This window comes from Fringilla coelebs (genome assembly GCF_963513975.1).
Source record: "Fringilla coelebs genome assembly, chromosome: 1".
Lineage (NCBI taxonomy): Eukaryota > Metazoa > Chordata > Aves > Passeriformes > Fringillidae > Fringilla > Fringilla coelebs.
The window spans coordinates 1,578,005-1,601,627 of NC_140028.1; the positions used below are offsets into that span (position 1 = coordinate 1,578,005).

At 50.9% G+C, this 23,623-nt stretch overlaps 7 protein-coding genes across 7 annotated transcripts; 1 reads left to right on the forward strand and 6 right to left on the reverse strand.

Annotated features, from left to right (window-relative positions):
* Positions 1-1,213: 1,213 nt before the first annotated feature.
* Positions 1,214-1,561, forward strand: LOC311155567 (feather beta keratin-like; the record flags this gene model as incomplete). Its single annotated transcript, XM_084208853.1, has 1 exon — positions 1,214-1,561. The coding sequence occupies one exon, from the start codon at positions 1,214-1,216 to the stop codon at positions 1,559-1,561; it is 348 nt and encodes a 115-aa protein (XP_084064979.1).
* Positions 1,562-4,215: 2,654 nt separating this feature from the next.
* LOC311155142 (feather beta keratin-like) lies at positions 4,216-4,557 on the reverse strand (the record flags this gene model as incomplete). Its single annotated transcript, XM_084208072.1, has 1 exon — positions 4,216-4,557. The coding sequence occupies one exon, from the start codon at positions 4,555-4,557 to the stop codon at positions 4,216-4,218; it is 342 nt and encodes a 113-aa protein (XP_084064198.1).
* A 3,103-nt stretch (positions 4,558-7,660) lies between these two features.
* Positions 7,661-8,035, reverse strand: LOC311158199 (feather beta keratin-like; the record flags this gene model as incomplete). Its single annotated transcript, XM_084213453.1, has 1 exon — positions 7,661-8,035. The coding sequence occupies one exon, from the start codon at positions 8,033-8,035 to the stop codon at positions 7,661-7,663; it is 375 nt and encodes a 124-aa protein (XP_084069579.1).
* A 3,081-nt stretch (positions 8,036-11,116) lies between these two features.
* Positions 11,117-11,491, reverse strand: LOC311155786 (feather beta keratin-like; the record flags this gene model as incomplete). Its single annotated transcript, XM_084209210.1, has 1 exon — positions 11,117-11,491. One exon carries the CDS (start codon positions 11,489-11,491, stop codon positions 11,117-11,119), a length of 375 nt encoding a protein of 124 aa, XP_084065336.1.
* A 3,097-nt stretch (positions 11,492-14,588) lies between these two features.
* On the reverse strand, positions 14,589-14,963 carry LOC311155268 (feather beta keratin-like; the record flags this gene model as incomplete). The annotated part of the gene is made up of 1 exon (XM_084208287.1): positions 14,589-14,963. The coding sequence occupies one exon, from the start codon at positions 14,961-14,963 to the stop codon at positions 14,589-14,591; it is 375 nt and encodes a 124-aa protein (XP_084064413.1).
* Positions 14,964-18,069: 3,106 nt separating this feature from the next.
* Positions 18,070-18,444, reverse strand: LOC311154370 (feather beta keratin-like; the record flags this gene model as incomplete). The annotated part of the gene is made up of 1 exon (XM_084206796.1): positions 18,070-18,444. One exon carries the CDS (start codon positions 18,442-18,444, stop codon positions 18,070-18,072), a length of 375 nt encoding a protein of 124 aa, XP_084062922.1.
* A 4,375-nt stretch (positions 18,445-22,819) lies between these two features.
* LOC311160278 (feather beta keratin-like) lies at positions 22,820-23,224 on the reverse strand (the record flags this gene model as incomplete). Its single annotated transcript, XM_084216934.1, has 1 exon — positions 22,820-23,224. One exon carries the CDS (start codon positions 23,222-23,224, stop codon positions 22,820-22,822), a length of 405 nt encoding a protein of 134 aa, XP_084073060.1.
* Between the last annotated feature and the right edge of the window lie 399 nt (positions 23,225-23,623).

Consider the following 23,623-nt stretch of genomic DNA (forward strand, 5'->3'; position numbering starts at 1 on the left):
GGATCCGACCAGCAAGGCAGCCAAAGGCACTCTGACCGCCCATGAGGCAGTTGTGTCTTTTTATAACAAAACCTACATAAATCTTATTTATCTTTTGCTCCCAATACTTATCATTCTTATTAGCAAGTGTACCTTCACCAAAAACCTATCAAAAAATATCTGCATCACACAGAAAATGGAAGACATGAAGAAGGAAGAAGAACCACAAGACAGGCCTAAATTCCTCCATCTTGTCTCCATAACCCCCCTGTACCAAAATCTTAAAACCTGTGTTTTACCCTGTAATTATACTATTTCTATACCATTTAAACTCCAGTGATTCTCATATCCTCATATGCAGGTGGCACATCCCTAGAGGGATCAAAGTCAAGCCACCAGGCACTTTTGGCAACATTCCAGGACCTCCGAGCCCCCCAAGGGTTCTCTCGGTAGTTCTGGACATCCGGAGCGATGTGCGGAATTCCCACATTCAACCACCCCTGCTGGAACTACACAGTGGAACATGGACATGGACGTGGTTGACCAAGAGCAACTCAGGGAGACCAAGATAATGACGGAACTGGAGCACCCTTAAGATGAGATGAAACTAGGGACCTGGAATTTCAGGCATGAGACAAGATGCAAATGGGAGATGTCAATATGCCATGGCATGACCTAGTTTAATCCCCAGTTTTCCAAAGCTTTTGCTGAATCCTCTGCATGTCCTGGCACTTGTGGTCAACAAGATATTGGTCATCAATTCTCCCAGCTAAGAGGTTATGACAAGGTTAGAGGGACACAGCCTCAAGGGAAAGAACACGGAATTGCAGAGTTGCAGGAAAGAAAACACTCCCCAACTCATGACTCACCAGGTTGGGCCAGCCAAGACCTGCTCCCTGCAAAATGCCCCAAGGCCATGGGACAAGGCTGTCCCGCCCCTCCACAGCCGGCATAAAAGCCGGCCCAGAGCCTCTCTCCCTCACACACTTCTCCTGAAGCCTTCTCCTGTGCAGATTACCAGGTGAGTCTCAATCCCCTGACCCTCCTGCTCCTGCACCCCCGGCTCTTCTCTTCCAGAATGCTCAGCCCCAGCCTCAGCAGCCCTCACACCTCCCCACTGCCCCACAACACCCTCCACACTCTCTCACACTCCTGCATCACTGCCCTTCACACCCCCACACCCCTGCCCTCACTCACCCCCCTCTCTGTTCCAGGCACCCTCCACACCACACCCATGGCCTGCAACAGCCTCTGCCGTCCCTGCGGACCCACCCCGCTGGCCAACAGCTGCAACGAGCCCTGTGCCCTGCAATGCCAGGATTCCCGCGTCATCATCGACCCTTCCCCTGTGCTGGTCACCCTGCCAGGACCCATCATGACCTCCTTCCCCCAGAACACCGCCGTCGGATCCACCTCCTCGGCTGCCGTGGGCACTGAGCTCAGTGTGCAGGGACAGCCCATCTCTGGTGGATTTGGTGGCTTTGGTGGCTTTGGCTACGGCCTTGGCTATGGCCGTGGATTTGGCTACGGGCTGGGAGGCCTGGGCTGCTATGGCAGAAGGGGCTATGGCTACAACTGCTGAGGACCCTCAGCACCACTCCTGACACCCACCACCCACTCCCTGGAACTCATCTCAGGCATTGAGGACTCCTCTCTGCACCAAGGTTCTCAAATGGGTTCAGCTCTTCCAGCTCCTGCTCTCAGGGCACCAAGCAAGGCAGTAGCCAAGGGGCCAGCCTGGGCTGCCTGCAAACATGGCCCATCTGCCTCCTGCTCTTCTGTCCCTGCTCCATGCTCTCCGCTCTCCCCTTTGGCTCTGTCCACTCTGCTGCAAACCCCTTCTTCCAGGTCAGAGACCATTGTGCCCCTCTCGTGGGCTGCTGCCACTGTGGGGCAGGAAGGCCTTGATGCTCTGGCCAGATGTACGGCTAGCAAAGGATCTTGGCTGTTGGTGACCCTGATTGCACCTCAGCCCAAATCCCTTCCACTGGCTGCTCCTGTTTTTTCACTATTTTGTCTCAATAAAATTTTTCTTGCATTACAATTTCAGATGTCTGTTTTCTGAATGAATTCATAATAAACTGGATGTGAAACCTGTTTCCCTTGTGCTGCACCACAGGAGAGCAGGAATCCATAGTCCAAGTGTCTTTAGGAGAAATTTAGGTTGGCTATTAAGGAATCTTCCTTCATGGAGAGGGTTGTCATTGGTGTCACAGACTGCACAGTGTAACTGTGGAGTCATGAGCCCTGCAGGGATTTAATATCCCTGGTGATGTGTCACTTCAGGACACGAGTTAATGATGGCCTTGGTAGCTGAGGGAATGGTTAGAATTTGTATTTGAAATTTAGCTCTTCTGCAAAAAAAATATTTTTAAGATGTGATCCCTTAGTGGCTGATTTTGTAGCCCTGCTTTAACAGCTGTGCTCAATGTCAAGAGGCTTTTCCATCAGAACTAACTCCATGTGTGTTGGTGGCAGCTGTGCAAAGGGGAGAGGCTGTGCAGGAGGGGTGAGCCTGCCCTTTGGGGTCTTGAGTTGTGGCAAGTGCTGTGGGGTGAGGACAGTTCTGTTGGAGGATTTCCCTTGGGGAAATGGTGCTTGGCTGAGCTCTGTGTCTGCTCTGTGCCAGTGACTCAGCCTGGGCATGAGGAGATAGCTGTGGCTGCTGTTGGACACAGCCCTTTTGGGAAGCCTTTGAGGCTCCTTCCCCTTCCATGCTCCCAGAGCAATTGAGCAAATCCAGGCTCCCTCAGAGGGCAGTGAGTGGCCTGAGGGTGGCTGTGGGTCCAGAGGCTGGGGATCAGGGGCCCAAAATTCAAATCATAGCAAGTCTCAAGGGAAGTAGGTCAACAGTTGTATCCATGAGGCCAACCCTGTTCAGCATCCTCAACAATGGTGTGGGCAGTGGGACTGTTGACCCCTCAGCAAGCAGGCAGGTGGTGGAGTGGCTGAGCCACTGCTTGGCTGTGCCACCAGTCAGAGGGAACTGGAGACTGAGGGTTAAAAGCATCTCCTGAAGTCCAGGAGAGGAAAATGTGAAGTTCTGCATCTGGGCAGGAATGGCAATGGGCCCCAGGTCATGCTGGGGGCTGCTTGGGTGGGTAGGAGCTTTGCAGAGCAGGACCCTGTGGTGCTGGTGAAGAACAAAGGGACTGCAAAAATCTCAATTCTTTCCTTCCTGGAAAAGGCATCACCAGTATCCAAGATATATTTCAGACAATTTTTGCCCTAAAATTGGGAGAGGTGGCCTTTCCTCTCTTTAGAGCACTGGTGGGGTCCTGTGTGGGGTGGTGTGGGCAGTTCTGGGCTGTCCAGGGAAAGAAGCACAAGGGCTTAGTGAAACAAGGCCAGATCAGGGCGACCAAGATGCTGACTGAAAGGGTGGGAGAATCATTCCTAGAGGGCAGAGAGAGCTGGGATTCCCAGGAGACAAGGCAGATCCCTGATGGCAGGGAATGAAGTTGAGGGAGCCCAGCTGTTCTCAACAGTGCACACAGGAGAACAAAAAGAGGGTAGAGAAGAAGAGAAAACAGATGGAATTCACTGGGGAAGGAAGGCAAGAATTTTTGAGTGTGAGAGTGGTCTCAGAGGGGAACTGGTGGAGTCTCGGCAGGGAGAACCAAAACTGAGCTGGCCATGGTCCTGGAAATGCTGTCCTGGCTGATTTCCCTTGAGGAGAGGGAAATGAAGGCCTTGTATTCCAGAGTTCATGCCCAAGTGAATGATGTTGTTTCTCCTGTTTGCTGGGTGGGTTCAAGAGTCCTGATGTGGAATAGAGCATTTCAAGTGTGTGCTGGCACAGAGACATTCTACCAGAACCATGAGCAGGAGAGCATGGATGTGTCAAAACCTTTGGGGCAGTGGGTCCTAGGTCTGTGTCACATTCTGGAAGGTGTGGCCTTATCCCATCCTTCCAGTGCCTGTCGTGGTTATTGCTGGTGGTGACATTTTACCTCAGAGAGGTGTTCTGCTTCTCTTCCATCCACACAAATGGCCTATCTGGCATTTTAATGGGTGAGGACATGAAGCCATTGGAATTAAAAAAGATGAGGAAGCATCTCAGACTTTGATGCGGGTAAAGTTTATTGAGGGAAAAAACAAAGAGAGGAGAAAGAACTAAAAAGAAGCTAGTGCAAGATGCAAGTAGGATGACAACCAGATGAGGCAGTTTGCTTGCAGGAGCTGTTGTCAGAGCCCAGAGAACTTTGCTGATGTCAGGGGTGGTGCTGAGGGCTGTTAGCAGATGGAGCCATAGCCCCTTCTGCCATAGCAGCCCAGGCCTCCCAGCCCATAGCCAAATCCACGGCCATAGCCAAGGCCAAGGCCACCAAAGCCACCAAAGCCACCAGAGATGGGCTGTCCCTGCACACTGAGCTCAGTGCCCACGGCAGCCGAGGAGGTGGATCCGACGGCGGTGTTCTGGGGGAAGGAGGTCATGATGGGTCCTGGCAGGGTGACCAGCACAGGGGAAGGGTCGATGATGACGCGGGAATCCTGGCATTGCAGGGCACAGGGCTCGTTGCAGCTGTTGGCCAGCGGGGTGGGTCCGCAGGGACTGCAGCGGTTGTAGCAGGCCATGGGTGTGGTGTGGAGGGTGCCTGGAAGAGAGGGAGGTGAGGGAGGGCAGGGGTGATGGTGGTGTGAGGGGTGAAGGGTCAGCAGGGTGAGGGAGTGTGGAGGGTATTGTGGAGCTTTGGGGGGACGTGAGAGCTGCTGAGGCTGGGGCTCAGTGTGCTGGCAGAGAGGGGCCAGGGATGCAGGGGCAGGAGGGTCCTGGGCATGAAGCTCACCTTGTAGTCTGCAGGAGCAGAAGGCTGTCAGCAGAAGTGTGTGAGGGACAGAGGCTGTGGGCTGGCTTTTATGCTGGTCCTGGAAGGGTGGGACCGTTTTGTCCCATAGCCTTGGGGCATTTTGGAAGCAGCAGCTCTTGGCTGGCCCAACCTGTTGAGTCATGACGTGGGGAATGTTTTCTTTCATGCCATTCTGCAATTCCATGTCCTCTTTTTGATGCCGTGTCCATCTGACCTTGGCGGCAGCTTTAATTCTTTGGTATTTGGGCAGATTTGATTGTTCCCTGTTTGTCAGGGAGGGGCCAATGAACATCCAGAGCCCTGAAGATATATGATCTCATCAGTGATGTCATTTTGTGGCACTCCTGTGCTGTGGTTGTCTTGTGAAGACTGGGACTCTGTTCCATGACACTGCAGGTCCATCAGTCATTGTGTTGAACCCAGGAATGCTGAGGGAGTGCTGATGTCCTGGGGCGGTCACTCTGCAATAGCTTGGCATGATCCCAATGCCTGCAAGCCTTTCCTGATAGATGAAAGAGAACTCATGGCCTTTTGTCTTGAATGGGATATAGAGAGAAGACAACATTTAAAACGAGAGGCTGTTCAGTCTGAACTTGTTACAGTGTTATGGCCCATTTGGACTTCGCCAATTCACATGACAATGTCCTCTGCCATTTAAACTGTATTCCTTGACCTCATTAAGAAATCCACTAAGGAATCAAGCAACTGGGCTTGATCCCCTTTTTCCCTGTCCTTCTTTGACATCAATTAGCTTATTCCGCATTCAGGCCACAAGTTTCATAACTCATAACCTGTAATTGTTAACATTGTGTTCCTGTAAGCAAATAACCAACAATTACTAATGGACAATCAGTGAGCTCCTCTGTCCTTCCCTGACAAGGTGGGTGCGTGTCTTGGTGGAATTGTGCAATTCCATATCCAGCTCCTGAGGCCCTGTCCATCTGTGGTGGCATCTTTTAATTATGAGTACTAAGAAGTCAAATTTTTTTGTTGGTGGTTCATGTCAGCGAGGGCTGAAGATGTGGCCCAAGCTTTGGAGAGCTGGGGTGTCATCACTGTGGTGACCCCACAGCCCTCGTGTGCTGTGCTTTGTGGGTGCCTCCTGAAAAATTACCCCCAATTTCTCACAGTTCTGGTCGGTTGGTCTGGGCTTTACAGCTGTGCCAAGGAGGTGGTGTTGCACCTTCCATTGCCTTCCATCCCTCCACCCATTTATCCTAGTGGGCAAAGGCTGACCTTAGACCTCACCTTTCAATTTGGACATGCTCACTGGGTGTTTGGGTGATAGTACAGTATATACATCAGAGGTTTTGATATTTTCAGTCTTCTCTTGGTCTGACTGACAAAGGTTGAGGCCACATGTGATTGCCAGAAGGAGGATTTGGGAGTTGACCAGGGTTTTTGGAGACAAGCATTGCATGATTCTCAACAAGCCTGTAGTATCCAGGTGGTGTCAGTGCCCAGGGTAGTGGACTAAGAAAAGTGTGAAGGGCTGGGCCCAGTGGTTTGTAGTCAGTGTCCCAAAGTCCACATGGCAGCAAGTCCCCAGGGTTGACGCCTGGGCCACCACTGAAAACTTGCTGGGTTCTGGACATCTGCTGGACTTCGGCAAGAGCCGCTTCCAAGTGCTTTGTCATGTGAGGAGTCATGCCAGGTTGGAAGAAATATCTGAGTGTCACTTGGAGCAATTGGTTTAGTCTCTGAAAAGGCCTTTCAGAGTGGTTCTGGTATGGAAGGAATGGGGCAGGAGGTGTCCTTGTATTGTTGTAGGAAAAGGCACATCCAGTCTCCAGATCAGGACTGGGGAGAATTGTTGTGATGAGGAGGGGAGATGATGTGATGAGGAGACTCTTGGTGTCTCCTGAGCACTGGTGAGGTCCCATGTGAGGCGTTGTGTGCAATTCTACTCTCCCCAGTGTGAAAATGAAGTCAATTTAGTGAGTTAGAGAATAGTGACCAGTTCAGAACCACCAAGATTCCAGAGGATCTGGTGGATCATTCCTGGATGAGGAACTGGGAGAGCTGGGACTCCCAGGGGATGAGGGTGGACAGGTGGTTGTCATCAGTGTGTGCAAATCCCTGATGGCAGAGAATGAAGGTGAGGGAGCCTGGCTGTTCTCAGCAGTTCTCATGTGCTTGACAAGAGGGCAAGGGCAAAGGGAAAACAGATGGAATTCCATGTGCAAAGAAAGCAACAATTCCTCATTTTGAGGAATTGGTCACGGGGTGGAAAACGTGTTGGACTGTTGGCCCTGGGAGATCCAATGCTGAACTGTCCATGGTGCTGGGAATCCTGGTCATGTTGGTCTTGCTGGAGCAGGCAAGTTGAGGCAATGCACTCCAGATTTCCTGCCCAAGTCGCGGATTTTGGTACTCTTTTTGTTGGAAAGGGTTCAAGAGTCCTGGTCGGGAAGAGAGTTTGCCAGGTGTGTGCTGACAGAAAATGACTTGATCAGAGCTGTAGGCAGGAGAGCTTGGATGTGTCCAAGGCTTTGGTCTATCAGATGATGAGTTTCTGCCTTATTCTGGATGTTGTCCCCTGCTGTGCTTCCTATGCCAGGCGTTTTTATTAGTTATTTTAACATCTTTGTGAGGGAAGGTGCTATTGAACATAGCCCAAAAGCCTGATGAGGCATGGAAGGTGCTTGGTAAGGATGTGAGACCACAGGAATTACAGAAGAACAGGACGTGTATCAGGCTTTGATGCAGAAAAATTTTATTGAGGCATAAGAATGAAGTGACAGGAGAAAAGAGAAGATGCAATTTAGTGCAAGATGCAAGTAGCACAACCATCAGCTGAGGTGTTTTGCTTGTAGGAGCAGTTGCCAGAGCCCAGTGCTGGTGGGTGTCAGGAGTGGTGCTGAGGTTCCTTAGCAGTTGTAGCCATAGCCCCTTCTGCCATAGCAGCCCAGGCCATAGCCATAGCCCTGCCCGTAGCCGAATCCACAGCCATAGCCAAATCCACGGCCATAGCCAAGGCCGTAGCCAAAACCACCAAAGCCACCAAATCCACCAGAGATGGGCTGTCCCTGCACACTGAGCTCAGTGCCCAGAGCAGCGGAGGAGGTGGATCCGACGGCGGTGTTCTGGGGGAAGGAGGTCATGATGGGTCCTGGCAGGGTGACCAGCACAGGGGAAGGGTCGATGATGACGCGGGAATCCTGGCATTGCAGGGCACAGGGCTCGTTGCAGCTGTTGGCCAGCGGGGTGGGTCCGCAGGGACTGCAGCGGTTGTAGCAGGCCATGGGTGTGGTGTGGAGGGTGCCTGGAAGAGAGAGGGTGAGGCAGGGTAGGGTGGAGGGGGCATGTGATGGGCAGTGATGAAGGAGGGTGAGGGAGTATGGAAGGTGTTGTGGGTCTTTAGGGGGTAGTGAGGGATTCTGAGGATGGGGCTAAACAGGGGTGCATGGGCAGGAGGGTCATGGGCATGAGGCTCACCTGGTTGTCTGCAGGAGCAGAAGTCGTCAGGAGAAGTGTGTGAGGGAGAGAGGCTCTGGGCCAGCTTTTATGCTGGTCCTGGAGGGGTGGGACCATTTTGTCCCATGGCCTTGGGGCATTTTGGAAGCAGCAGCTCTTTCTTGGCCCAGCCTGGTGAGTCCTGCGGTGGGGTATGTTTTCCTTCATGCCATTCTGCAATTCCATGTCCTGTTCTTGGTGCTGTGTCCATCTGACCTTGGCGGCAGCTTTAATAATTCGGTATTTGGGGAGATTTGATGGTTCCATATTTGTCAGGGAGGGGTCATTGAACAACAAAAGCCCTGAAGATCTGGGATGTCATCAGTGATGTCATTTTGTGGCACTCCTGTGATGTGTTTTGTGGTTGTCTTGTGAAGACTGAGACTCCGTTCCATGACACTGCAGGTCCACCAGTCCTTGTGTTGCACCCAGGAATGCTGAGGGAGCTGCTGATGTCCTGGGGCAGGCACTCAGCAATAGCTTGGCAAGATCCCAATGCCTGCAAGCCTTTCCTGATAGATGAAAGAGAACTCATGGCCTTTTGTCTTGAATGGGTTAAAGAGAGACGACAACATTTAAAATGAGAGGCTGTTCAGGCTGAACTTGTTACAGTGTTATGGCCCATTTGGATTTGTCCAATTCACATGACAATGTCCTCTGCAATTTAAACTGTATTCCTTGACCTCATTAAGAAATCCACTAAGGAATCAAGCAACTGGGCTTGATCCCCTTTTTCCCAGTCCTTCTTTGACATCAATTAGCTTATTCCGCATTCAGGCCACAAGTTTCATAACTCATAACCTGTAATTGTTAACATTGTGTTCCTGTAAGCAAATAACCAACAATTACTAATGGACAATCAGTGAGCTGCTCTGTCCTTCCCTGACAAGGTGGGTGCGTGTCTGGGTGGAATTGTGCAATTCCATATACAACTCCTGAGGCCCTGTCCATCTCTGGTGGCATCTTTTAATTGTGAGTACTAAGAAGTCAAATTTTTCTGTTGGTGGTTCGTGTCAGGGAAGGCTGAAGATGTGGCCCAAGCCTTGGAGAGGTGGGGTGTCATCACAGTGGTGACCCCACGGCCCTTGTGTGCTGTGCTTTGTGGGTGCCTCCTGAAAAATTACCCCCAATTTCTCACAGTTCTGGTTGGCTGGTCTGGGCTTTGCAGCTGCGCCAAGGAGGAGGTGTTGCACCTTCCATTGCCTTCCATCCCTCCACCCATTTATCCCAGTGGGCAAAGGCTGACCTCAGACCTCACCTTTCAATTTGGACATGCTCACTGGGTGCTTGGGTGATAATCTGGCCTCAGAGGCTTTGACATTTTCAATCTTCTCTTGGTCTGAGTGCCAAAGGTTGAGGCCTCATGTGATTTCCAGACGAAGGATTTGGGAGTTGACCAGGGTTGTTGGAGACAAGCATTGCATGATTCTCAACAAGGCTGTAGTGTCCAGGTGGTGTCAGTGCCCAGGGTAGTGGACTAAGAAAAGTGTGAAGGGCTGGGGCCAGTGGCTTGTGGTCAGTGTCTAAAAGTCCAGATGGCAGCAAGGCCCCAGGGCTGACCTCTGGACCACCACTGAAAACTTGCTGGGTTCTGGACATCTGCTGGCCTTCAGCAAGGGCCACGTCCAAGTGCTTTGCCATGTGAGGAGTCATGCCAGGTTGGAAGAAATATCTGGGTGTCACTTGGAACTATTGTTTCAGTCTCTGAAACGGCCTTTCAGAGTGGTTCTGGTATGGAAGGAATGGGGCAGGAGTTGTCCCTGTATTGTTGTAGGAAAAGGCACAACCAGTCTCCAGATCAGGACTGGGGAGAATTGTTGTGATGAGGTGGGGAGATGATGTGATGAGGAGACTCTTGGTGTCTCCTGAGCACTGGTGAGGTCCCATGTGAGGTGTTGTGTGCAATTCTACTCTGCCCAGTGTAAAAATGAAGTCAATTTAGTGGGTTAGAGAATAGTGACCAGTTCAGAACCACCAAGATTCCAGAGGATCTGGTGGATCATTCCTGGATGAGAAACCGGGAGAGTTGGGACTCCCAGGGGATGAGGGTGGACAGGCGGTTGTCATCAGTGTGTGCAAAACCCTGATGGCAGAGAATGAAGTTGAGGGAGCCTGGCTGTTCTCAGCAGTGCTCACATGCTGGACAAGAAGGCAAGGGCAAAGGGAAAACAGATGGAATTCCATGTGCAAAGAAAGCAAGAATTCCTCATTTTGAGGTTGGTCACAGAGTGGAAAACGTTTTGGACTCTTGGCCCTGGGATTTCCAATGCTGCACTGTCCATGGTGCTGGGAATCCTGGTCATGTTGGTCTTGCTGGAGGGGGGAAGTTGAGGCAATGCACTTCAGATTCCTGCCCAGGTCCCGGATTTTGGTACTCTTTTTGCTGGAATGGGTTCAAGAGTCCTGGTGGGGAAGTGAGTTTGCCAGGTGTGTGCTGACAAAGAATGACTTGACCAGAGCTGTAGGCAGGAGAGCTTGGATGTGTCCAAGGCTTTGGTCTATCAGATGATGAGTTTCTGCCATATTCTGGATGTTGTCCCCTGCTGTGCATCCTGTGCCATTCATTTTTCTTAGTTGTTTTGACATCTTCGTGTGGGAAGGTGTTATTGCACATAGCCCAAAGGCCTGTTGAGGCATGGAATGTGCTTGGTAAGGTGTGAGACTACAGGAATTACAGAAGAACAGGAGGCGTATCAGGCTTTGATGCAGGAAAATTTTATTGCGGCACAAGAATGAAGAGACAGGAGAAAAGAGAAGAAGCGATTTAGTGTGAGATGCAGGTAGGACAACCATCAGCCGAGGTGTTTTGCTTGTAGGAGCAGTTGCCAGAGCCCAGTGCTGGTGGGTGTCAGGAGTGGTGCTGAGGTTCCTTAGCAGTTGTAGCCATAGCCCCTTCTGCCATAGCAGCCCAGGCCATAGCCATAGCCCTGCCCGTAGCCGAATCCACAGCCATAGCCAAATCCACGGCCATAGCCAAGGCCGTAGCCAAATCCACCAAAGCCACCAAATCCACCAGAGATGGGCTGTCCCTGCACACTGAGCTCAGTGCCCACGGCAGCCGAGGAGGTGGATCCGACGGCGGTGTTCTGGGGGAAGGAGGTCATGATGGGTCCTGGCAGGGTGACCAGCACAGGGGAAGGGTCGATGACGACGCGGGAATCCTGGCATTGCAGGGCACAGGGCTCGTTGCAGCTGTTGGCCAGCGGGGTGGGTCCGCAGGGACTGCAGCGGTTGTAGCAGGCCATGGGTGTGGTGTGGAGTGTGCCTGGAAGAGAGGGGGGTGAGGGAGGGCAGGAGTGATGGTGGTGGGAGGGGTGAAGGGTCAGCAGGGTGAGGGAGTGTGGAGGCTGTTGTGGGTCCTTGGGGAGATGCGAGGGCTGCTGAGGCTGGGGCTGAGCGTGCTGGAAGAGAGATGCCAGGGATGCAGGAGCAGGAGTGTCAGGGGATTGAGGCTCACCTGATTGTCTGCAGGAGCAGAAAGCTTGAGGAGAAGTGTGTGAGGGAGAGAGGCTCTGTGCCGGCTTTTATGCTGCTCCTGGAGGGGTGGGACCGTTTTGTCCCATGGCCTGGGGGCATTTTACAGGCAGCAGCTCTTTCTTGGCCAGCCTGGTGAGTCATGAGGTGTGGAGTGATTTCCTTCATGCCATTCTGCAATTCCATGTCCTGTTCTTGGTGCCGTGTCCATCTGACCTTGGCAGCAGCTTTAATAATTCGGTATTTGGGCAGATTTGATTGTTCCATAATTTTCAGGGAGGGGTCAATGAACAACAAAAGCCCTGAAGATCTGTGATGTCATCAGTGATGTCATTTTGTGGCACTCATGTGATGTGTTTTGTGGTTTTCTTGTGAAGACTGGGACTGTGTTCCATGACACTGCATGTCCATCAGTCCTTGCGTTGCACCCAGGAATGCTGAGGGAGCTGCTGATGTCCTGGGGCAGGCACTCAGCAATAGCTTGGCAAGATCCCAATGCCTGCAAGCCTTTCCTGATAGATGAAAGAGAACTCATGGCTTTTTTTCTTGAATGGGATAAAGAGAGACGACAACAATTTAAAATGAGAGGCTGTTCAGGCTGAACAAGTTGCAGTGTTATGGCCCATTTAGACTTCTCCAATTCACATGACAATGTCCTCTGCAATTTAAACTGTATTCCTTGACCTCTTTAAGAAACTAAATAATGAAACAACCAACTGGGCTTGATCCCTTTTTTCCCACTCCTTCTTTGACATCAATTAGCTTATTCCGCATTCAGGCCACAAGTTTCATAACTCATAACCTGTAATTGTTAACATTGTGTTCCTGTAAGCAAATAACCAACAATTACTAATGGACAATCAGTGAGCTCCTCTGTCCTTCCCTGACAAGGTGGGTGCCTGTCTTGGTGGAATTGTGCAATTCCATATCCAGCTCCTGAGGCCCATCTCTGGTGGCAACGTTTAATTATGAGTACTAAGAAGCCAAATTTTTCTGTTGCTGGTTCATGTCAAGGAGGGCTGAAGATGTGGCCCAAGCCTTGGAGAGGTGGGGTGTCATCACAGTGGTGACCCCACGGCCCTTGTGTGCTGTTCTTTGTGGGTGCCTCCTGAAAAATTACCCCCAATTTCTCACAGTTCTGGTCGGTTGGTCTGGGCTTTACAGCTGTGCCAAGGCAGACGTGTTGCACCTTCCATTGCCTTCCATCCCTCCATCCATTTATCCCAGTGGGCAAAGGCTGACCTCAGACCTCACCTTTCAATTTGGACATGCTCACTGGGTGCTTGGGTGATAGCCTAGCCTCAGAGGTTTTGATATTTTCAGTCTTCTCTTGGTCTGAGTGCCAAAGGTTGAGGCCACATGTGATTGCCAGAAGGAGGATTTGGGAGTTGACCAGGGTTGTTGGAGACAAGCATTGCATGATTCTCAACAAGCCTGTAGTGTCCAGGTGGTGTCAGTGCCCAGGGTAGTGGACTAAGAAAAGTGTGAAGGGCTGGGGCCAGTGGCTTGTGGTCAGTGTCCAAAAGTCCAGACAGGCAGCAAGTCCCCAGGGCTGACCTCTGGGCTACCACTGAACACTTGCTGAGTTCTGGACATCTGCTGGATTTCAGGAAGGGCCGCTTCCAAGTGTTTTTTCATGCGAGGAGTCATGCCAGGTTGGAAGAAATATCTGAGTGTCACTTGGAACCATCGTTTTAGTCTCTGAAAAGGCCTTTCGGAGTGGTTCTGGTATGGAAGGAATGGGGCAGGAGGTGTCCCTGTATTGTAGTAGGAAAAGGCACATCCAGTCGCCAGGTGAGGACTGGGGAGAATTGTTGTGATGAGGAGGGGAGATGATGTGATAAGGAGACTCTTGGTGTCTCCTGAGCACTGGTGAGGTCCCATGTGAGGTGTTGTGCATGATTCTACTCTCCCCAGTGTGAAAATGAAGTCAATTTAGTGGGTTAGAGAATAGTGACCAGTTCAGAACCACTGAGATTGCACAGGGCTTGGTGGATCATTCCTGGATGAGAAACTGGGAGAGTTGGGATCCCCAGGGGATGAGGGTGGACAGGGAGGTGTCATCAGTGCGTACAAATCCCTGATGGCAGAGAATGAAAGTGAGGGAGCCTGGCTGTTCTCAGCAGGGCTCACATGCTTGACAAGAGGGCAAGGGCAAAGGTAAAACAGATGGAATTCCATGTGCAAAGAAAGCAAGAATTCCTCATTTTGAGGTTGGTCACAGAGTGCAAAAGGTGTTGGATTGTTGGCCCTGGGATTTCCAATGCTGAACTGTCCATGGTGCTGGGAATCCTGGTCATGTTGGTCTTGCTGGAGGGGGGAAGTTGAGGCAATGCACTCCAGATTCCTGCCCAGGTCCTGGATTTTGGTACTCTTTTTGCTGGAAGGGGTTCAAGAGTCCTGGTGGGGAAGACAGTTTGACAACTGTGTTCTGACAGAGAATGACTTGACCAGAGCAGTAGCCAGGAGAGCGTGGATGTGTCCAAGGCTTTGGTCTATCAGATGATGGGTTAGGGCCATATTCTGGATGTTGTCCCCTGCTGTGCTTCCTATGCCAGGCATTTTTATTAGTTTTTTTGACATCTTTGTGAGGGAAGGTGTTATTGCACATACCCCAAAGGCCTGTTGAGGCATGGAATGTGCTTGGTAAGGATGTGAGACCACTGGAACTACAGAAGAACAGGAGGCGTATCACGCTTTGATGCAGGAAAATTTTATTGCGGCACAAGAATGAAGTGACAGGAGAAAAGAGAAGATGCGATTTAGTGTGAGATGCAGGTAGGACAACCATCATCCAAGGTGTTTTTCTTGTAGGAGCAGTTGCCAGAGCCCAGTGCTGGTGGGTGTCAGGAGTGGTGCTGAGGTTCCTTAGCAGTTGTAGCCATAGCCCCTCCTGCCATAGCAGCCCAGGCCATAGCCATAGCCCTGCCCGTAGCCGAATCCACAACCATAGCCAAACCCACGGCCATAGCCAAGGCCATAGCCATATCCACCAAAGCCACCAAATCCACCAGAGATGGGCTGTCCCTGCACACTGAGCTCAGTGCCCACGGCAGCCGAGGAGGTGGATCCGACGGCGGTGTTCTGGGGGAAGGAGGTCATGATGGGTCCTGGCAGGGTGACCAGCACAGGGGAAGGGTCAATGATGACGCGGGAATCCTGGCATTGCAGGGCACAGGGCTCGTTGCAGCTGTTGGCCAGCGGGGTGGGTCCGCAGGGACTGCAGCGGTTGTAGCAGGCCATGGGTGTGGTGTGGAGGGTGCCTGGAAGAGAGGGGGGTGAGGGAGGGCAGGAGTGATGGTGGTGGGAGGGGTGAAGGGTCAGCAGGGTGAGGGAGTGTGGAGGCTGTTGTGGGTCCTTGGGGAGATGCGAGGGCTGCTGAGGCTGGGGCTGAGCGTGCTGGAAGAGAGATGCCAGGGATGCAGGAGCAGGAGGGTCAGGGGATTGAGGCTCACCTGATTGTCTGCAGGAGCAGAAGGCTTGAGGAGAAGTGTGTGAGGGAGAGAGGCTCTGTGCCGGCTTTTATGCTGCTCCTGGAGGGGTGGGACCGTTTTGTCCCATAGCCTGGGGGCATTTTGCAGGCAGCAGCTCTTTCTTGGCCCAGCCTGGTGAGTCATGAGGTGTGGAGTGATTTCCTTCATGCCATTCTGCAATTCCATGTCCTATTCTTGGTGCCGTGTCCATCTGACCTTGGCGGCAGCTTTAATAATTCGGTATTTGGGCAGATTTGATTGTTCCATAATTTTCAGGGAGGGGTCAATGAACAACAAAAGCCCTGAAGATCTGTGATGTCATCAGTGATGTCATTTTGTGGCACTCATGTGATGTGTTTTGTGGTTTTCTTGTGAAGACTGGGACTGTGTTCCATGACACTGCAGGTCCATCAGTCCTTGCGTTGCACCCAGGAGTGCTGAGGGAGCTGCTGATGTCCTGGGGCGGTCACTCTGCAATAGCTTGGCAAGATCCCAATGCCTGCAAGCCTTTCCTGATAGATGAAAGAGAACTCATGGCCTTTTGTCTTGAACAGGATAAAGAGAGAAGACAACATTTAAAATGAGAGGCTGTTCAGGCTGAACTTGTTACAGTGTTATGGCCCATTTGGACTTCTCCAATTCACATGACAATGTCCTCTGCCATTTAAACTGTATTCCTTGACCTCATTAAGAAATCCACTAAGGAAACAACAAACTGGGCTTGATCCCTTTTTTTCCCAGTCCTTCTTTGACATCAATTAGCTTATTCCGCATTCAGGCCACAAGTTTCATAACTCATAACCTGTAATTGTTAACATTGTGTTCCTGTAAGCAAATAACCAACAATTACTAATGGACAATCAGTGAGCTGCTCTGTCCTTCCCTGACAAGGTGGGTGCATGTCTTGGTGGAATTGTGCAATTCCATATCCAGCTCCTGAGGCACTGTCCATCTGTGGTGGCAACTTTTAATTGTGAGTACTAAGAAGTCAAATTTTTCTGTTGGTGATTCATGTCAGGGAGGGCTGAAGATGTGGCCCAAGCCTTGGAGAGGTGGGGTGTCATCACTGTGGTGACCCCACAGCCCTTGTGTGTTGTTCTTTGTGGGTGCCTCCTGAAAAATTACCCCAAATTTCTCACAGTTCTGGTTGGCTGGTCTGGGCTTTGCAGCTGTGCCAAGGAGGAGGTGTTGCACCTTCCATTGCCTTCCATCCCTCCACCCATTTATCCCAGTGGGCAAAGGCTGACCTCAGACCTCACCTTTCAATTTGGACATGCTCACTGGGTGCTTGGGTGATAGTACAGTATATACATCAGAGGTTTTGATATTTTCAGTCTTCTCTTGGTCTGAGTGCCAAAGGTTGAGGCCACATGTGATTTCCAGAAGGAGGAATTGGGAGTTGTCATGGGTTGTTGGAGACAAGCATTGCATGATTCTCAACAAGCCTGTAGTGTCCAGGTGGTGTCAGTGCCCAGGGTAGTGGACTAAGAAAAGTGTGAAGGGCTGGGGCCAGTGGCTTGTGGTCACTGTCCCAATGTCCAGATGGCAGCAAGTCCCCAGGGCTGACGCCTGGGCAACCACTGAACACTTGCTGGGTTCTGGACAGCTGCTGGATTTCAGCAAGGGCCATTCCAAGTACTTTGTCTTGTGAGGAGTCATGCCAGGTTGGAAGAAATATCTGGGTGTCACTTGGAGCAATTGTTTCAGTCTCTGAAAAGCCTTTCAGAGTGGTTCTGGTATGGAAGGAATGGGGCAGGAGGTGTCCCTGTATTGTAGTAGGAAAAGGCACATCCAGTCGCCAGGTGAGGACTGGGGAGAATTGTTGTGATGAGGAGGGGAGATGATGTGATGAGGAGACTCTTGGTGTCTCCTGAGCACTGGTGAGGTCCCATGTGAGGTGTTGTGCATGATTCTACTCTGCCCAGTGTGAAAATCAAGTCAATTTAGTGAGTTAGAGAATAGTGACCAGTTCAGAACCACTGAGATTGCACAGGGCTTGGTGGATCATTCCTGGATGAGAAACTGGGAGAGTTGGGATCCCCAGGGGATGAGGGTGGACAGGGAGGTGTCATCAGTGCGTACAAATCCCTGATGGCAGAGAATGAAAGTGAGGGAACCTGGCTGTTCTCAGCAGTGCTCACGAGCTTGACAAGAGGGCAAGGGCAAAGGTAAAACAGATGGAATTCCATGTGCAAAGAAAGCAAGAATTCCTCATTTTGAGGTTGGTCACAGAGTGCAAAAGGTGTTGGACTGTTGGCCCTGGGATTTCCAATGCTGAACTGTCCATGGTGCTGGGAATCCTGGTCATGTTGGTCTTGCTGGAGCGGGGAAGTTGAGGCAATGCACTCCAGATTCCTGCCCAGGTCCCGGATTTTGGGACTCTTTTTGCTGGAAGGGGTTCAAGAGTCCTGGTGGGGAAGACAGTTTGACAACTGTGTTCTGACAGAGAATGACTTGACCAGAGCAGTAGCCAGGAGAGCTTGAATGTGTCCAAGGCTTTGGTCTATCAGATGATGGGTTAGTGCCATATTCTGGATGTTGTCCCCTCCTGTGCTTCCTATGCCAGGCATTTTTATTAGTTGTTTTGACATCTTTGTGAGGGAAGGTGTTATTGCACATACCCCAAAGGCCTGTTGAGGCTTGGAATGTGCTTGGTAAGGATGTGAGACCACTGGAACTACAGAAGAACAGGAATCGTATCAGGATTTGATGCAGGAAAATTTTATTGAGGCACAAGAATGAAGAGACAGGAGAAAAGAGAAGATGCGATTTAGTGTGAGATGCAGGTAGGACAACCATCATCCAAGGTGTTTTTCTTGTAGGAGCAGTTGCCAGAGCCCAGTGCTGGTGGGTGTCAGGAGTGGTGCTGAGGTTCCTTAGCAGTTGTAGCCATAGCCCCTTCTGCCATAGCAGCCCAGGCCATAGCCATAGCCCTGCCCGTAGCCGAATCCACAACCATAGCCAAACCCACGGCCATAGCCAAGGCCGTAGCCAAAGCCACCAAAGCCACCAAAGCCACCAGAGATGGGCTGTCCCTGCACACTGAGCTCAGTGCCCACGGCAGCCGAGGAGGTGGATCCGACGGCGGTGTTCTGGGGGAAGGAGGTCATGATGGGTCCTGGCAGGGTGACCAGCACAGGGGAAGGGTTGATGATGACGCGGGAATCCTGGCATTGCAGGGCACAGGGCTCGTTGCAGCTGTTGGCCAGCGGGGTGGGTCCGCAGGGACTGCAGCGGTTGTAGCAGGCCATGGGTGTGGTGTGGAGGGTGCCTGGAAGAGAGAGGGTGAGGCAGGGTAGGGAGGAGGGGGCATGTAATGTGCAGTGATGAAGGAGGGTGAGGGAGTATGGAGGGTGTTGTGGGTCTTTAGGGGGAAGTGAGGGATGCTGAGGATGGGGCTAAACAGGGGTGCATGGGCAGGAGGGTCATGGGCATGAGACTCACCTGGTTGTCGGCAGGAGCAGGAGCTGAAGGCTTCAGGAGAAGTGTGTGAGGGAGAGAGGCTCTGGGCCAGCTTTTATGGTGGTCCTGGAGGGGTGGGACCATTTTGTCCCATGGCCTTGGGGCATTTTGGAAGCAGCAGCTCTTTCTTGGCCCAGCCTGGTGAGTCCTGCGGTGGGGAATGTTTTCCTTCATGCCATTCTGCAATTCCATGTCCTGTTCTTGGTGCAGTGTCCATCTGACCTTGGCGGCAGCCTTAATAACTCGGTATTTGGGGAGATTTGATGGTTCCATATGTGTCAGGGAGGGGTCATTGAACAGCAAAAGCCCTGAAGATCTATGATGTCATCAGTGATGTCATTTTCTGGCACTCCTGTGCTGTGGTTGTCTTGTGAAAACTGAGACTCCGTTCCATGACAGTGCATGTCCATCAGTCCTTGTGTTGCACCTAGGAATGCTGAGGGAGCTGCTGATGTCCTGGGGCGGTCACTCTGCAATAGCTTGGCAAGATCCCAATGCCTGCAAGCCTTTCCTGATAGATGAAAGAGAACTCATGGCCTTTTGTCTTGAATGGGATAAAGAGAGACGACAACATTTAAAATGAGAGGCTGTTCAAGCTGAACAAGTTGCAGTGTTATGGCCAATTTGGATTTCTCCAATTCACATGACAATGTCCTCTGCAATTTAAACTGTATTCCTTGACCTCATTAAGAAATCCACTAAGGAATCAACCAACTGGGCTTGATTCCTTTTTTCCCAGTCCTTCTTTGACATCAATTAGCTTATTCCGCATTCAGGCCACAAGTTTCATAACTCATAACCTGTAATTGTTAACATTGTGTTCCTGTAAGCAAATAACCAACAATTACTAATGGACAATCAGTGAGCTCTTCTGTCCTTTGGTGACAAGGTGGGTGCATGTCTTGGTGGAATTGTGCAATTCCACATCTAGCTCCTGAGGCCTGTCCATCTGTGGAGGCAACTTTTAATTGCAAATACTAAGACATCAAATTTTTCTGTTGGTGATTCATGTCAGGGAGGGCTGAAGATGTGGCCCAAGCCTTGGAGAGGTGGGGTGTAATCACTGTGGTGACCCCACGGCCCTTGTGTGCTGTTCTTTGTGAGTGCCTTCTGAAAAATTACCCCCAATTTCTCACAGTTCTGGTCGGCTGGTCTGGGCTTTGCAGCTGTGCCAAGGAGGAGGTGTTGCAACTTCCACTGCCTTCCATCCCTCCACCCATTTATCCCAGTTGGCAAAGGCTGACCTCAGACCTCACCTTTCAATTTGGACATGCTCACTGGGTGCTTGGGTGATAGCCTAGCCTCAGAGGTTTTGATATTTTCAGTCTTCTCTTGGTCTGAGTGCCAAAGGTTGAGGCCACATGTGATTGCCAGAAGGAGGATTTGGGAGTTGACCAGGGTTGTTGGAGACAAGCATTGCATGATTCTCAACAAGCCTGTAGTGTCCAGGTGTTGTCAGTGCCCAGGGTAGTGGACTAAGAAAAGTGTGAAGGGCTGGGGCCAGTGGCTTGTGGTCAGTGTCCCAAAGTCCAGATGGCAGCAAGTCCCCAGGGCTGACCTCTGGGCCACCACTGAACACTTGCTGGGTTCTGGACATCTGCTGGATTTCAGGAAGGGCCGCTTCCAAGTGCTTTTTCATGCGAGGAGTCATGCCAGGTTGGAAGAAATATCTGAGTGTCACTTGGAATAATTATTTTAGTCTCTGAAAAGGCCTTCAGAGTGGTTCTGGTATGGAAGGAATGGGGCAGGAGGTGTCCCTGTATTGTTGTAGGAAAAGGCACATCCAGTCTCCAGATCAGGACTGGGGGAGAATTGTTGTGATGAGGAGGGGAGATGATGTGGTGTGGAGACTCTTGGTGTCTCCTGAGCACTTGTGAGGCCTGATGTGAGGTGTTGTGTGCAGTTCTACTCTGCCCAGTGTGAAAATGGAGTCAATTTACTGAGTTAGAGAATAGTGACTAGTTCAGACCCACTGAGATTCCACAGGGCTTGGTGGATCATTCCTGGATGAGAAATCGGGAGAGTTGGGACTCCCAGGGGATGGGGGTGGATAGGCGGTTGTCATCAGTGTGTGCAAATCCCTGATGGCAGAGAATGAAGGTGAGGGAGCCTGGCTGTTCTCAGCAGTGTTCACGAGCTTGACAAGAGGTCAAGGGCAAAGGAAAAATTGATGGAAATTCATGTGCAAAGGTAGCAAGAATTCCTCATTTTGAGGGTGGTCACAGAGTGGAAAACGTTTTGGACTGTTGGCCCTGGGAGATTCAATGCTGAACTGTCCATGGTCCTGGGAATCCTGGTCATGTTGGTCTTGCTGGAGGGGGGAAGTTGAGGCAATGCACTCCAGGTTCCTGCCCAGGTCCTGGATTTTGGTACTCTTTTTGCTGGAGGTGTTCAAGACTCCTGGTGGGGAAGAGAGTTTGCCAAGTGTGTGCTGACACAGAGTGACTTGACCAGAGCTGTAGCCAGGAGAGCATGGGTCTTGGTTTCGAAGGACAGTGTGAAAGTGCTAAGTGTGAAAAATGCCAATCACTTGGGTTTTTTAAAATTTCAAAAGTTAATAGTAATAAAATGGTTATAAAAATAGTAATGCAGTTAGAGTAATAATAATTTGGTCAATTGGACTTAGGACAATATGAGACAATAGAGACAAAGAGTTATGGACATCGGGTACATTTTTCTGGGTAATACAAGCCTGGAAAAAGACACTTGTTAACAAAGGATTAACCCTTAAAACAATAGCCAGTTGCATATTCATACACCTCATACATGATGCGTAAATTCCATTCAAGCACAGGATTCTGTCTGGTCATCGTCAACTTCTTCCTCTGAATCCTTACAGAGCCTTCAAGGTGGGAAGGAATTTGTTTCTTCTGATAAGAGGGAAATAAATTCTTTTTCACTGAAATATTTGGTGTCCTGTGGCTGCTATCATGCTGCAAGTGCTTTCTTTAAAAAAAAGTATACTACAAAGCATAGTTTCTATTTTAGCACTTTTTTATAGCCTAAAACTGTATTTAACACACTACTTAAGAGAATTAATACAGCATTACTTTCTAACACAACGCATACAATATTCATTTTAATATTTGAGAAAAGCCAATTATAGGATACACATTTTTCACAGTAAGGATGGCAGGAGCCACCCCTGAATTGGAAAATGCAACCCCCCTCCTTCCCTCCAAATTGCTATAAATTTTAAATTTAGCGAAAATATGGGAGCAGGCAAAAATATGGGAGCAGGTATGACAGTTCTTTACTAGGGAAGAAAATAAAAAGATAAAATAAACAATGCAGTAAACTAAAAGAACACTGTCAGAGTCAGAACACAACCTGACACCCTCTTGGTCAGGGTGTTGGCCGCAGTCCAATTGGAATTGTGGCTGCAGCCCTCCTGGAGTGTCAAGGATGGTCGTGTGGGAGCAGGAATCCCCTAGAATGGTGCATTCTCCCTCTGAAGATCCAGTGGAAGAGAGGAGCTGCTCCTCTGGAAAAATCTAGAGGAGGAAAGCTGTGCTGGTGTTCCAGAATCTCAAGAATATACCTGGGTAGAATGATTGGCTCTTCCCCCTGGGTGGAACAGGTCAAAATGGAATGCTATAGCTCTTATCAGTCATGCAGTGACATTCAATATGTGCCTGTTATCAGCAGATGTCTCCCCTGAGGGAGGAGTGGCTGTGGAAGAGATAAGGAAAACTTCCCACTTGACAGAAGACAGCTGCCATACAGATGGCAGATAGAATACAATTTCCTTGACAATCCAGGAGAGCATGGACGCGTCCAAGGCTTTGGTCTATCAGGTGGTGGGTTTGTGTCATGGTCTTGAAGGTGTCCCCTCCTGTGGTTCCTATGCCAGATGTTTTTCTTAGTTGTTTTGACATCATATTTTTGAGGGAAGGTGTTATTGCACATAGCCCAAAGTCCTGTTGAGGCGTGGAAGGTGCTTGGTAAGGATGTGAGACCACTGCAACTACAGAAGAACAGGAGGCGTATCAGGTTTTGATGCAGGAAAATTTTATTGAGCACAAGAATGAAGTGACAGGAGAAAAGAAAAGAGAGGATCTGGTATGGGATACAAGTAGGACAAGCACCAGCCAAGGTGTTTTGCTTGCTGGAGCGGTTGCCAGACCCCAGTGCTGGTGGTGTCAGGAGTGGTGCTGAAGGCCCTCAGTAGTTGTAGCCATAGCCCCTTCTGCCATAGCAGCCCAGGCCATAGCCATAGCCCTGCCCATAGCCGAATCCACAGCCATAGCCAAACCCACGGCCATAGCCCAGCCCATAGCCAAATCCACGGCCATAGCCAAGGCCGTAGCCATATCCACCAAAGCCACCAAATCCACCAGAGATGGGCTGTCCCTGCACACTGAGCTCAGTGCCCACGGCAGCGGAGGAGGTGGATCCGACGGCGGTGTTCTGGGGGAAGGAGGTCATGATGGGTCCTGGCAGGGTGACCAGCACAGGGGAAGGGTCGATGATGACGCGGGAATCCTGGCATTGCAGGGCACAGGGCTCGTTGCAGCTGTTGGCCAGCGGGGTGGGTCCGCAGGGACGGCAGATGCTGTTGCAGGCCATGGGTGTGGTGTGGAGGGTGCCTGGAAGAGATGGGGGTGGGGGAGGGTCATGGAGGTTTGGGGGTTGTGATGGGTGGTATGGGAGAGTGCCTGGAGGGGGGAAGCTGTTGTGGGGCTGTGGGGAGGGATGAGAGCTGCTGAGGTTAGGGCTGAGTGTGCTGGAAGAGAGGGGCCAGGGTTGAAGGGGCAGGAGGGTCAGGGGTTTGAGGCTCACCTGGTTGTCGGCAGGAGGAGAAGGAGAAGGCTGTCAGGAGAAGTGTGTGAGGGAGAGAGGCTCTGTGCTGGCTTTTATGCTGGTCCTGGAGGGGTGGGACAGCTTTGTCCCATGGCCTTGGGGCATTGTGCAGGCAGCAGCTTTTGCCTGGCCCAGCCTGGTGACTCATGAGGTGGGGAGTGTTTT